This window comes from Tribolium madens, unplaced genomic scaffold (assembly GCF_015345945.1).
Source record: "Tribolium madens isolate multiple individuals breed KSU strain unplaced genomic scaffold, Tmad_KSU_1.1 Scaffold_96;HRSCAF=242;Tcas5.2_LG5, whole genome shotgun sequence".
NCBI classification, from domain to species: Eukaryota; Metazoa; Arthropoda; class Insecta; order Coleoptera; family Tenebrionidae; genus Tribolium; species Tribolium madens.
This window is the reverse complement of record NW_025401068.1, coordinates 800,078-814,232: the sequence shown is the minus strand read 5'-3', so window position 1 is coordinate 814,232 and position 14,155 is coordinate 800,078. Positions and strand designations below refer to the sequence as shown.

General features: G+C 32.0%; 1 protein-coding gene across 3 annotated transcripts in view; it reads left to right on the top strand.

Annotated features, from left to right (window-relative positions):
- LOC123013991 (RNA pseudouridylate synthase domain-containing protein 2-like) overlaps window positions 1-14,155 on the top strand; it is a 344,356-nt gene that overhangs the window by 115,608 nt on the left and 214,593 nt on the right. Inside the window, exons 1-2 of one of the 3 annotated variants that reach the window (XM_044412878.1) lie at window positions 12,482-12,724; window positions 13,446-14,014. The exons of 1 other annotated variant lie outside the window; for it this stretch is intronic. In XM_044412878.1, the coding sequence (XP_044268813.1) occupies window positions 13,811-14,014 (204 nt within the window). In that variant the 5' untranslated portion in view covers window positions 12,482-12,724; window positions 13,446-13,810. Of the gene's footprint in view, window positions 1-12,481; window positions 12,725-13,445; window positions 14,015-14,155 lie in introns of those variants that run through there. One more of the 3 variants, XM_044412877.1, reaches the window with a different exon arrangement.

The window sequence follows — 14,155 nt, the reverse complement described above, 5'->3', positions numbered from 1 at the left end:
CATAAAACAAACTCTTATAATTATCCATTTCCCAACAATTACTAAATGTTACGGCCCGAAATACTACACAATAAAATTTCAAGCTTTCAGCAAATGACTAAATACACTTCCGTCAAACGCTGTAACATTTAATGGTCTAACCGGTTACTTTGTTTGACGAGAATTATTTAGGCAATCCCTGAAATGACGTAAAATTTCAGTCAAACAAGGGAATATTCATTTGATTACAGCATCTGCCGGCAGTACGGCCAAAGACTAGGCTTTCCGCGGAATGACGCATTACGCCCAATGACTACGACATATACATACAGATACAGGGTGAATATAAAGTATGGAACCAAGCGGTTTTATTTTTAATCATTTGCCTCCAGCAAATAATAATTAATATAAATTAAAGTAATATAAAAAATGTGATCGTATTTTCAGAACGAAATTTTGTTTTGTTTTGTATATACATGATACATACAACCTTTTGAACTCGTATTCAGCAGCGCCTCTGTAATTTGGACGCTGAACCATAGAGCAAAACCTGCCTTTTTTAAAAGATAGAAACAATGTTAATTGAGTATTTAGTAGAGGGAGATAAGTGCTACTAGAACTTTAATAGAGATTAAACAAATAAAATAGAACACCAACTTTTTTTAAAGATATCGAATCAATTTAGTGGTTAACATAGGTTGATGTACGTGGTTTCATACTTATATGGATTATATTAGAACAATTATGTTCGAAGAAGGAAGCATAAACAGTCTGGATTGTTGAGTTCTTGTCACAAGCGTGCCGGCCGGAACAAATCTTCAAATTTTTTCTGTCAATGTTCAGATTCTCATCACCAAAATTCACAAATTGTTAGTAAAACTTCCTTTACAACACAGTCACACATCTGTATACAATAACTGAATAAAAATCTAAAAATCAAAACTACACATAAGCACTTATTTGAACGATGTCACCGTCAAAATTTTGTTTTTTCTCGCACAGTCAACCGCTAAAATTTTAAAATTTTGATGCGAGCGCCTCTGGTGTTTGGACGCTAAATTAAATAGATAGACTGAATTCACCAATATAAGAAACCATATCATAATTATTATAAATCACTTAATTATTCTCGTTATATTAATAGCTATTATTCGCGGCTTTGCCGCTCGCTTCCTTCTAAATCTCACACTATCTGATTTGCAAATATTTTATATGTATAATTAATAAAAACTCACACTATCGGATTTTGTCAAAATTTATATTTAAATTTATTTCGCCTCATTCTAAACCTCATACTATCTGATATGGAAATATTTTATATATTTTTTTGTGTTACTTTTTATTAAAACTATTGTATAATGTTTAAGTTTAAAAGTTTTATAATTTGTTTTTTATTTTTGTAATTTGTTAATTATTTATTAGGAGTAATAAATAATAGTTATTTATTCGACGAGTGTGAGTGTAAATCGGATGGTTTATTTGACCGAGTAGATTTTTAAACCACGAGTGTAACGAGAGATTTACCATCCACGAGGTAGAATAAAGCGTCCGATTTACACTCAAACGAGTTGAATACAACATTTTATTCTTCGAATTAGACTCAACAAGGCTTAAACGTGCTTTAAATCTGTTAAAAGTAATTTGACGTTTCGTATTGTGAAATGCCAAACAGTTGTCAAAACTTTCTTACACGGGAGAAAAACCATAAATTTTGACAGTGTCGAAGAATAAATGATTTTAATCAAATAAATTGTCATACGCGCACGTGCTTGTCAAAATTTCAGTAGATATGTACAAACTTTGATTGAATGAATTATTAGACTGAGATAAACACATTGACTCACTGTACGTGAGAAAGAAACGAATGATTTTATTCGATAATTCGGTATTGCGCTCATATTCATTTCTTCGTAATGAATGATTTTTGATGAATGAATGAATTTTCTATTATCCAATAATTCCAATGACAGACAATTATGGAATTATTCGTTAAGATTTATTCGGTTGTGCCCATCACTAGCAAACGCTCGGCTGTAATAAAGTTCCTCCTTGCTCGGTTTGTAATATACTATTACCAATTCACTGAATATTTTGTATTATTGAAAAAATAAAAGAGAAAAATATGAAATTTATCTCTTTCGTGTAAAATATTACTATGCTTAATTTTGAATGAATTATATTTTTAGAGAATTTAGTTTTCCAACATAATAAGATTTCTCATTGAGTTATATTTTTATCTAGGATCTCCTATTTTTGCAAAGATTTTAAATAAGCAAAATACCTGTAAAACAAAAGTTATTTTGAGCGATGTGAGTTTTTTTGAAGTTTACCTAAAGTCGCGGTCAATTCAAAGCGGCCACTTCTCTGTGTAAATTTGTAAAAATTGAGTTGTGTAAATCCGACTTTAAACATCCAATTGTTTTTTTAGGGACCTATTTATCAAAAATGACAATTATGAAAAAGTCGGGTTAGAATACTTCTCATATAACATGTATTGCGCCTGTCACAATTGTTGTCACAATTTATTTATTTGTTTACTTCTACTGGCAACATTGCCACCACCCACTATATAGAGGTGGCGGGCTAGGGGCTGCCAACTTTGCAATAAATTAAATGGCCACAATGATTTGACCGCGACTTTACCGTTATGTTAATAACGCCACCGTCAGTTTTGGTAAAATAAAGTTATGAATTGTTAATTATCGTTCAATATGGAGATGTTGGATAAAACTTGCAGCACTCGTGGGTTGTTACATACAATGTTAGGTATTCATCGTAGAGTTTTCGCGAAAATTTTATATTATGCAACACACAGTAAAAAAGTTGAACTTGCTTGATACCATGTTTAATGTTTTACAAATAAGGAATGAAATAACTTTATTTAAAAATCAAAATGACATTTTGTTCTCTCTATACTCGTAAGGTTATAAGAAGGAATACTGCAAGAATTCAATGTTAGACAAAAGTTTAGAAACAGTAAACTTTTATTTTAACTAGCAAACAGCAGAAATGGAAAAAAATAATGTAAAAGGTTTCAAATCCGTATCTTCTATAATAACGAAGATATAATTTTTTTTAGATTTCGCCAAAATGTCAACTTTTGTCTGTAAGTCGAAAACAAAAGACGATAGCGGGATGCGGTTTTAACCAATATTATTTTCTCAAAAAATGAGCCCCAGAATGTATTACTCATTTTTGGCTAAACCTCTTAATTTCGGAGATTCCCTATTCGGACATCCAAAATGCAGCAGCCTGTACATATAACTTGTCAACTATGATTGACAGTAGCTAAAAATAAGGTTAACAGTCCTAAAGCATGCTTTACAATTTAATGTCACTCAAGTGACATTGACGACCAAAGTATTTTGTCTCCAACTGTATGCATACGATGAATTCTACAAACCTAAAAAAATCGTACGGTAACTAGCGTCATCTACTTGACAACTTTAAAACTACAGACATTCCAAATTTCACAAATTCTTTCTCAAATTTTCAAAAAAGTTCAAATATGGGCGGAAAATGTTTTATTTCTGGAGAAAAAAACACTATTTGAAATTCCAAGCGATACAGCAGCTCGTGCTAAATGGATCAAATATATTCGGGAATTTTGTGCTAATTTTAACAGCAAAAATTAAAAAAACCTTTCCCTAAGTTCCTACAGCTCATTATAATAGGCAGAATGCTCTCAAATATACATACATATTCCAGTTTCTGTCTTATTATGCTATAAATCCCCAGAATTGATATGAAGGTTGAAATTACGATTCCAAAAATTAATTAAATAAATACTGAATTTTTATATTCTATTAGATTCTTCAAAATTAAAAGACTGCAGTGTTATTTGCAAAAAATACTTAAAAAATATTACATTAAATCTGGAAAAAGGATTAGATTAATAAGGAGCAGCAACCTCAGTTCCGTTGTGTACCATTTGGCGATTTTGTTCTCCTAAAGGATACGAGTTCTGCAGACATCATCTAGCGAAACTCCCGTCAAAAATGACCATTTTCCGATATTTAGGACATTTCAACGGTTTGCGGTGATTTGATAAAGAGAATATTAATTGCCGAAATTTTGAAACTAAAAAGTCTAGTAAAAAGAATTTGCTCATTAATCAATTAATCATTGATGATATGCCTATTAAGGTTGAACTATACTGAATAAGAAAGTAAATCGTTATTTAAAAATTCTGAAAAAATATTCCTTTTTAATGGCCTTAGCAGCAATATATACAGGGTGTGCCAGAACTCGCGCCCCAGGGAAAAATGTCATGTAAGGTAAGACACCAGGAACATGGAAAAAATGTTAAAATAAATTCTATTTAAAAAAATTTCGAAGTTATGAGAGTTTAAATTTTGCACCTTGACTCTTATTTATTTCTGTTAGAAAAATAATTTTCTAAGTTTTTTTGCTACAGGTCATTAAAAGAGAATACAAGGAAGGTGTATCCTAAATTGTAACTCTGTTTAATGTTATTTGTGGCTTTTATTGGTAAAATTTTTGTACTTACTTTTATTAAATAATTATAAAAAAAACATATACAAGATTAACAGTATCATTAAATGTACATAAAAAATGTCAAATGTCAAAAAAATAAATGTCAAAATTTTTGACAGATAGAATATTTTAAACATTTTTTTCATGTTCCTGGTATCTTATCTTACTTGAAATTTTTCTCTCGGGCGCGAGTTCTGGTGCGCCTGTATAAGTTTGAATTTTTTTGTCCGTGCCTTTTAAAAATTAAATTAAAAACACCTCTATTTTTAAACAGAGTAAGTGCCAGTTTTTCAATCGTTGGTTAACCTCTAGTTAGTAGGCTTCTATGGAAATTTTTGCAATTTAACCAATCAAAATGATGCAGTTTTAGTTTAACTAGTGGTTTAACTTTAACTTAACGATTGAAAAATCGGCCCTAAGTAATATTAAAGTGAACTCCACAAATCGATAAATTTTTGTTTAGTCAAGTTGGGACATGTTTCGGCAACCTTGCGCCATCATCAGCCGTTGAAAATTGTTACACTTTAAAATAAAAAAATTACAAGATTAAAAAATTCAAATGTTAACTGTTAAAAATTTTTCCTGATTATAACCAATGAAAAAATATACAGAAGGAATAGGATTTAAACATTATTCCTCTGTAAAAAAGTAAAATGACGAGGTCAGTGAAGCTGGCCATTTTATTTTTTTATAAAAAAACTGTACGGAAGAATTTTTTGATTTATTTTTGGCGTATTGTAGATAACCCTCTTATGTCACTGTATTTTTTTTCATGCAATTTAAATAATGCGTTTTTTCATAAAAAAAATAAACACTATTGATTATTGCAATCCGTTACAAATACTCAAAATGAGATAAAAACTCTTTGTTACTGTGTTTTGTGAGGTACTCTCAAATTTAAGAACAACATCCAATTGTTAAAAAAACATTTTTTACTGTATTTCTTAAAAATGCAATTTTTCTTTGTTTTGTTTGAAAACTTGTTTGAACGGCTTTCCGTCTGTACACATGCGACAAATTCTTCTGGTGGTACATTTTGGAACTAGCTAGAGACATGCCATCTACGGAACGGTAGAGTAAATAGTTTTGAAAACTGTAATTTTATAAGAGTAATAATTTTCTGTAAGAAGACTGAAAACTGCAAAAATTTTAAATAAAAGAAATAATAATTTTTAATAAATTATGTACTATATTTTTTGTTTGTTCCAAAAAATAAAAATGGACAAGACTGAATTGCGACGATGGCGATGGTCAAATTATTAATCCTTGTCCAAAAAAGTCTCAAAAAAAGGTGACGATCGCATTGCGGCGGTAACAGGCAAGTATATATAGCAGGATTTTCATTACTTAAAATTTTTGCAAAAACGCTTTAGAAGTTGAGTTAAAATTTAATATAAAACCCATCAAATTGCATAAAAAAGTTCGTCAAAATTAGAGGTCAAAAAATTATTAAAAAAATTATCGAGTTTTGCACAATGCTAGACAGAAAAGTTGATTATCGGTTAATGATTGAAAAAGTTTGTTAAAAATTTTAATAAATTTTGTCTTAGGTACTTTTATCTTGTTGGTTCTAGTATGACCGACCTCTTACAAAAAAATTTCTAAATAAATCGGAGTTTTAACATTTTGCATCCACTTGCCTAGCCGAAGCCGGGTCTAAGAGTTTTATTATTTTATGATCGTTTTGTTATTTCTACCCTTCGGTGCTTGTTTACCAAACTGCTGAAGGCCAAGGTCCTTGAAGCCGGCTTAGAAAAAAGCCCTCTAGTGGCTAGTAGAAATATGAAAGACTGGTGTATCACAAAGAAACGAAGAAATGAAGCAAATCTATTCGACTCGGACCAAGTGTATGTTGGGTTGTCGGCTACGGCGCTAAATATGGCGCCACTCTGTGTGCCAGAAACACATTACTTCCCAGTATAGTTCAACCTTAAGGAAAAAATGTTTTATAGCCGATCGGAAGACTATATTTATGGTCTAAGTAATTGCGAACCCAACACGGTAGGAAAAAAACAGATATTGCAAATCTTCATTTGTTCTGGGGAGACAAGGCTAATTTAATTTTTTAATGTCAAGAAGGATCAAATTTAATATTTTTAAGAAGAGCATTTTTTTCTGAGTTTTGTGATGTAACACATGCATACCCTATTTAAAAATTTATCGAACTAATTAAATTTTGAACAATGTATTTTTTTTTAGCTTTAGAAATGTTGTCATTATCTATCGTTAGCTCTTTGCCGCCTGAACTTTGACCAAAAAAGAAGGTAAACTGTTTCCCAAATTTCATTGTGCTTTGTGAAATCGTTCTGAAAATATTTAGCTGTATCCATAATGTGAAAGTGAATTCTCATTTTATGATGTACTTGACCCAGAGTTGCCTTTTGAATTATTAGAAACAATTGAAAAAAAAATCTTATCCCCGAAAGCTGCATATATGGAGCATCTGTTGCTTTTGTTGCTGGTTACATTATAAAAAAATTAGACGAGACATTTCACTGCCATACATGTCTCTCACCTTTATTATCTACGGTAACTCCAGGACCTTTATTACGTTTAGTTTGTCTTCAAGATCGTGGTGGTCTGATACATCCTAATAATAAGTTTGTGTGTATTTTAAAAGAATTACCAGACATTGTTTCGCAGGTTTTGCCATATTTATTTGCAGAAAATCCTTGCCAACAATTAGTGAATCTTCCACAAATTCTTCAGTACGTCATTTTTACCTGCAGTGAACATAAAGATAAAATTTGTAAATTAATAATTCCACTCTAAATCAATTTTAAATAATATTTGTCTCGAAAAAACCGATAATGTAAAAAGGAAAGTTGTTCAGAACAAACCCATTCAAGAAATTTGGTACAATAATTATTCTCCCCGATTGATTCTTTCATGTTGTTTAATTTTGTATTATTGAATTTTTGTCAACGTTTATTAAAAAAGTACAAATTCCATCAATATTTATTATTTAACTTAAAAAAAAACTTTACGCTCTTCGACAAACGTTTCATTAAAAAAATAATTTAAGAAAAAATGAATTTTTAATGAAGTGCAGGTGATTTTCAGTTAACCAAGTAGATGACACTACTTATCGGACGATTTTGACGATATTTTTGAGGTTAGGAGAATTGACTTTTGGCTCGTTATATGGAGCGCAGCGGAAGACAGATGAAGTAGTAGGCCATTGTATAAATTTAATGACATTGTTAAAAATATTTTTGATAGGTATTGTCAAGTTGGCAATTGACAACTATAACCGAATTTACATTTGGAAAAATTTTATTTCCCGTTTTTTTTTAAATGTACAGGGTGCTGCATTTTAGATGTCCGAATAGAGAATCTCCGAAACTAAGAGGTTTAGCCAAAAACGAGTAATACATTCTGGGCCTCATTTTTTGAGAAAATAATATTGGTTAAAACCGCATCCCGCTATAGTCTTTTGTTTTCGACTTATAGACAAAAATTAACATTTTATCGAAATCTAAAAAAAATCATATCTTCGTTTTTACAGAAGACACAGATTTGTTTTCTGTAAATAAAGACATTATACAGGCACTTTTTTACGTAGAATTTAATAATGTAGTTAACAATTTTTTTCAGTTGTTTGTTTACTCGTAATAAGATAATCTTGTATTTTTTTAAATCGGAATCATAGATGGCTATGCCATTTTTAAAAAGCTTGTTTTTTTCTTATCTAAAAAATATACAGGGTGTTCGGTCCAAGTCGCTCCGGCTGATAACACCTAACCTTACTTCTTTTTTTTCAAAAAGTAAATATTTAAGTAATAATATTCATTCTTGGCTTTCTTAATAAATGTATCAAATTTTTTTAGCACATGTGGTGTTGCCGGACATGTCTATAAGTCGAAAACAAAAGACGATAGTGGGATGCGGTTTTAACCAATATTATTTTCTCAAAAAATGAGCCCCAGAATGTATTACTCGTTTTTGGCTAAAACTTTTAGTTTCGGAGATTCCCTATTCGGACATCCAAAATGCAGCACCCTGTACAGTGGCGGTCATTAAAAAGTAATACACGGGATTTTGACACATCCTCTCAAAATTTAAAAAATTTGAACAAAATGACTGTTCTTAAAAGAAAGAAGAACATTCTAGTGACATTTTAAACATGACAGTGATTGTCAATTTCAAGGGAAAATTTACAACGCCAAAATTTTTTTATTTGTCAAGTGTATTACTTTTCAATGGCCGCGACTGTAGCTGTATGTTAGACTCTAAAATGATTGACAATGATGCCATTGTAGATTAAAAGTATTTAAAATTAAATCTAGACGCTGCTTTAGATTGTATTTTGTATTGCATAACATTACGTTTTCACGGTATCTCTACGATTAAATAACCCTGTATAATTAACTCACTTAAGAAAAAATCGCTAATTCGACTACGTCTCGTGGACTCTCTTCTTGCGTGAGGAGGTAATACGAGTATGTAACTTAACCCACTGGCACGATAAAAATAACTAGTTCTTTTTTGTCTGTTATTAATATTGGAATTATTATGTCTATAGGACTGTAGGTACAATATGTAGACAAAATACCATCAATAATAGAGCGGATACGGATTAGGTATGATCTCCTATATTTGTAGGAGGTAAAAGTGAAAACAAGCGTGTATTTTTAGGTATCATAGCTGCTTTTTTTCAATGATACATGTCGGATACGCTTACCGACTTTTGCGTAACAACTATTATTACATAAACGTAAGAAAGTATTTTAGATACCTACGATGTGAAGAGGAAAGTAGTGTGCTAGTAACTGTGTCATGCTTGGAACAAGTGTTTGAAATACTTTGAAGATTTTATACCTTTTAGTATAGTCTGTAATTGTACAATTTTTCAATTTATACAGGGTGTTCACGGTCTTGGAATTGAAAATTCACCTAGTAATTAAACAGTACTAACTAGTTTAAGTAAGAAATAAAAACTCACAGAATGATTTTTGTAAAGAATGTTATTTAACCCCATAATATTAGGGATTTTCTATTTGTACTTACTACTTAATACGCGGTATGTTAGTGGTATGTTGAGCAGTATGATGTGGTATGACGTCACGGTATGTGTGTACAAAGCGCTAAATTTAAAATCTAGGAAGTTTGTCGGTTGAGGTTGGATGGTCATGTTGGTTGTCACTTGTCCAATTTTGCTCGATTTGAATACAGAACTCATTCTAAATCAAAGTATTTTATAAAAATAATTATCCCAATTATAGGCTGAAATGAAGCAATTTGTGCTAGTTCCAATCGATTTGGCTTAACACAAGACATAAGAGCAGAGGTTAAGATCTGCTGTCAAACAGTCAAACGCTAAACAGCTGTTTCTTACCAAGATACCGCTAAACAAGGACAGAGCACATACCTGCGCTTGAAGATGGTAAGTTCGTGTATGTTGACCGGAACATACCGTGACGTCATTGTGACAAATCGAAAACGGTTGGTATGTTGTAGTATCATGTGGTATCAACCGGTATGTGCAAATAGTACTAGGTACTAGGTTTTAGAGTCACTGGAATTATATCTTTGTTAAGATAAAATTACGTTGTTGCAACAAATAAGAAATTCATAACCACAACAATGAAAGAGAAAAGTCATTTCATGATTTTGACTGTATCAGCATTTAATTTGATTTTACCTTTGTTTTTAACAAAATTCGAAGATCTTTGGTTTAATCAGTTAATCACTTCCAACGAAATCGTTTCCTTGATTTGTTGTTTCTTGAATGATTTTTTTTTCAAATTTAAGAACACGGATCGCAAATATTAATATAATAAATTGGTTGACAAAATTATAATTCACGGTGAAACACAAGGTATAATACATTGGCAGTAATGGCCATTGTTGTAGTTAAACAGCAGTTCTCAAACAAATGATATAAAAATAAATTATTTCCGTCCATAACGTGGATTATTTTAATATTATTGAATAGTGTATTAGTTTTCTTTTACCGTACATACAGGGTAATTTAAAAGTGTAGGACTATCTCTTGGGTGGTGATAAAGGACATCTATCTGAGTTAAAAATTCCCGTGACAAAAATTTGTTTGAGCCTTTTCTCAGAGAGATAGCTCTTGAAAGGTTAGATTATGGGTTAAGTTTTTGGCCGCTCAGATTATAAAGGCTGTATTATAAAAAACGCCCCAAGCCATAACTCCATTATTTTTGAAGATATGACAATAATTGTTGAACAGTTTCTTGTCATCTATTGTTTGGCATAGATGCTCAATCAATACTGCTTCCTGTTTCATCGGAAGTGACATTAATTTCAGTTTTTTAAATGTAACACATTGTAAATTTTATTATTTTTGGATTCCTCATTAAATTGTTTTTCAACAACCTCACTTACTATTATTTATCACTGACTTTGTATTTAAGGCAATTTGAAAATTAAATTAAATTAAATAGGCTGTAGAAAAATAGAACATTTTTATTCTTTTTATCTAAAGCAAGCAAACGATTGATAACGAAAAACTGTTTAACTTTGAGCAAAAGACTATTATAACGTCTTTACGTTACGTTTTAAGTAATGAGATAATGTCTTGGGGCGTTTTTTATAATACAGCCTGTATAACTATTCTTGAATTTAATTAGCGGAAACGAGAGATCTTGAAAGATTGAACAGATAGATACCTGTTAAAAAAAAACACCAATGCGTGTCTTATGTCGCCAATAAATTAAATCCCGCATCGGAAATAAAAGAGTTAAGATGTCTACATGATAATATGGAAATTGATAGTTCTGTTTTTTCTCAAAAAAAGACTTGAAAAAAATTTGAATTTATTTTTATGCTTAGCTGAAGAGTTGGTCCGACACTTCTAAATCAGCCTGTATAATCGCTTTTAAATTTCACCCACAAGAAAATATCAATTGTTTTATTGATATAGTATTATTTTTATTAATTGAATTGTGTAAATTGTTTGGGGTACCAGACACAATGCTTTAGTTTTTAATCTTTTTGATTATCAATTTTATTTGGTAAATATTTTACTAAGTGTAAAGATGTATTATAGTTCATTGAAAAGTGTGTTACGTATAAGATGCATGTTATGTTCACCTACAAACCTTCACTGTGTACATATAACGTATACTGAAGATTTAATTAAACATGATTTCGTGATTCATGTTTTCAACAAATATAAGTAAATTATAGCAATTATTATAAACATTTTTTTTAATAAAATGATTTTTAACATTCGCATTTGCCAATTTTCTCAAACAAAATTTCTTCGCATACAAATATAAAATTTTGTCAAGTAAAAATTTATTTAAAAATTTTTAATTTATTTTGAAGAATGTCTAGCTTTTGGTAAATGTACGAGGGTTGTTTTTTTAACAGTAAAGATAAACCTTTTATCAGATTAACCTAAAAAAATATTGTTGCTTTAAAGTAATACTCGTTTGAATTAATGAATTAAAAAAAAAGATTCTGAAAAATTACAAGTAACTCCAAGTAATTTGGAAGTAAAACCAGTTTATTAAAAAGTACAGGATTGCATTTACCCTATTGTTACTCTAGGCAATTGTGGATATCAAAGAACTTCCAATTTTTTTGTGGTTTTCAATAGTGTTGATGGCCTTTGAAAATAGACATAAAGACGATACGCGTGTTGTATTTTTATCGCTTCATTTTTGAGCTTCATTCTCCAGGAGCAGCAAGTTACGCGTAATCCGTGACATAATCCGGTCATCCGATGGAAGCCGGGAAGTCGTGTAGATTATCCGTGAAATCTGCTGCTTTAAAAGGAATATAAATATACTTGCGATTTTGGAAATATCTGAAGATGTGGCCGGCATAGAAGTACGTTTCTAGAGGTAGACAAACAAACAATAAAACCTAAGGCCGTTATGCGCGACTGACATCGCGATGTGTCGTGGCGCAGACCCGGTGTAAATACAGAATCCTGCAGGCAAAAGTTCCTGCTACGCACAGTACAGCAGGCGCATAGAAACCCCGGTTCCTGCAAAGCACGCGAGCTCTCATTCACAGCAGTTGCTCCTCGGCCCTCGCAGGAAATACACGCGCGGACGGTAGTGGAAAACACACGCGCTGAACGAACACCTGACATGATTTTGCATCGTTCGCTCAAACAACACACTTACATTCATATTATACATTAATTGGTCTATGTTAGAGTGCTTTCTGTTGGCTAACTTGTAGGCTAATCTCTCCTGCTCAGGATATTGTCAACACACTCCTGTTTGTATACCTACAGAACAGGATAAACGTTTGCTTAACAGGAGTAAGTGACTTAAATGTGATTACTGATTATAAAAAGCAATCTTGACATCTTTTGTTTATCACTGATTGGAGTAATTGTTGCGTGCTTTTGCACCTCCATAAGTGAGTCCTGGCCATTTGTTTGTTTACATTAGAATGGCCACTTTTTCACCCTCCTCATCTTCAGTATGCTAAAAAACATTTCGCAGGAGCTATTATTTTTAATAAAGTTTATAAAACAGCTAACATTATTTAGAGGGGTGTCGAGAAAATGAAAAGTCGTGTACTCAGTGAACTAGAAATATTTATTTTTATTGCATCTGTACTCTTTTAACTATTTTAACTATAACCATTGATTCGCGTGTTTAAAACAACAGGAAGTTTAGTGATTAATGGTGTGCTGTGAGTGTATTTATATGATGTTCATTACTGAGAGAGAAAAAATAAATTTGGATTGATTTCTGGCTGCCGCTATTTATAGTGTAATTTGATGTAAATTAATTTGAATTTCTTCGGTATGAGATAAGTGGCAAATGGCATTTGCTTTCATAACGTCTTAATGTTTGTGGGCATGGGAACTTAAGGCTTTGCGGCTCCTGCGAAGCGACAATTCACTCAAGGAAAATGAACAAATCTCTTTTGCGCGATTTATCACAAAACAACATTTTTCTTGCTTTGGGCTCAATCTAATGTAAACAATTGGCACAATATAATAGTTGTCTTAACATTGGGGTTATTTTCAGGCCCGCAACAAACTCGCACGAAATTTAGTCCGGGAATATAAACAACGCACGTCACGTCGGAAACAATGAATAGCCAGTTATTATAGACAGTGATACTGCCTCTTTTTCTGTTTGTTAGAACCACGGTACCCCGAAATAGCATCGCACTCTTCATTAATATTAATCAAACCTTTTCCGATTGGGTTTGGCAAGAATAGTGGTGCGCGCGTCCAACCTTTCATCTTGGTTTGTTCAAAAGCAGCATGTTTTCGCGACCTACGAAATCATATTGTGTTGTTTGAGAAAAGCCAAACTAAGTAATAAGAAACAGCGAGTTCGAGGTTTAACGGTGTGAAGTGTGAATACTTTTCTTTATCGATCAAACTATGCAGCACCACCCTGGGTCCTGGTACCTACCCTGGGGAGTTCCCCTGCAGAAGATGGTGGCTGTGCCTATACATCCAGCTGGGCCTTTACATTTGCAACCCCCTGCTATGCACGTGCAGCCCATGCTGACTGGCCTCCCGGCACCGCTTGCCACACTAAGGACCTTCGTTACTCAGCCCGCTATGAGACAGCCTCAAAGAAAGGTTTGTTTATCTTATTTAACTACCAACTGGACATATTTAACGCTACGCAAGCCAATTAGACATTACACATTATATACCTACTAGCGTAAAATACTCTACAACTTTGTTTCTTTGGTTTATGTGCAACTATTGATCGACATC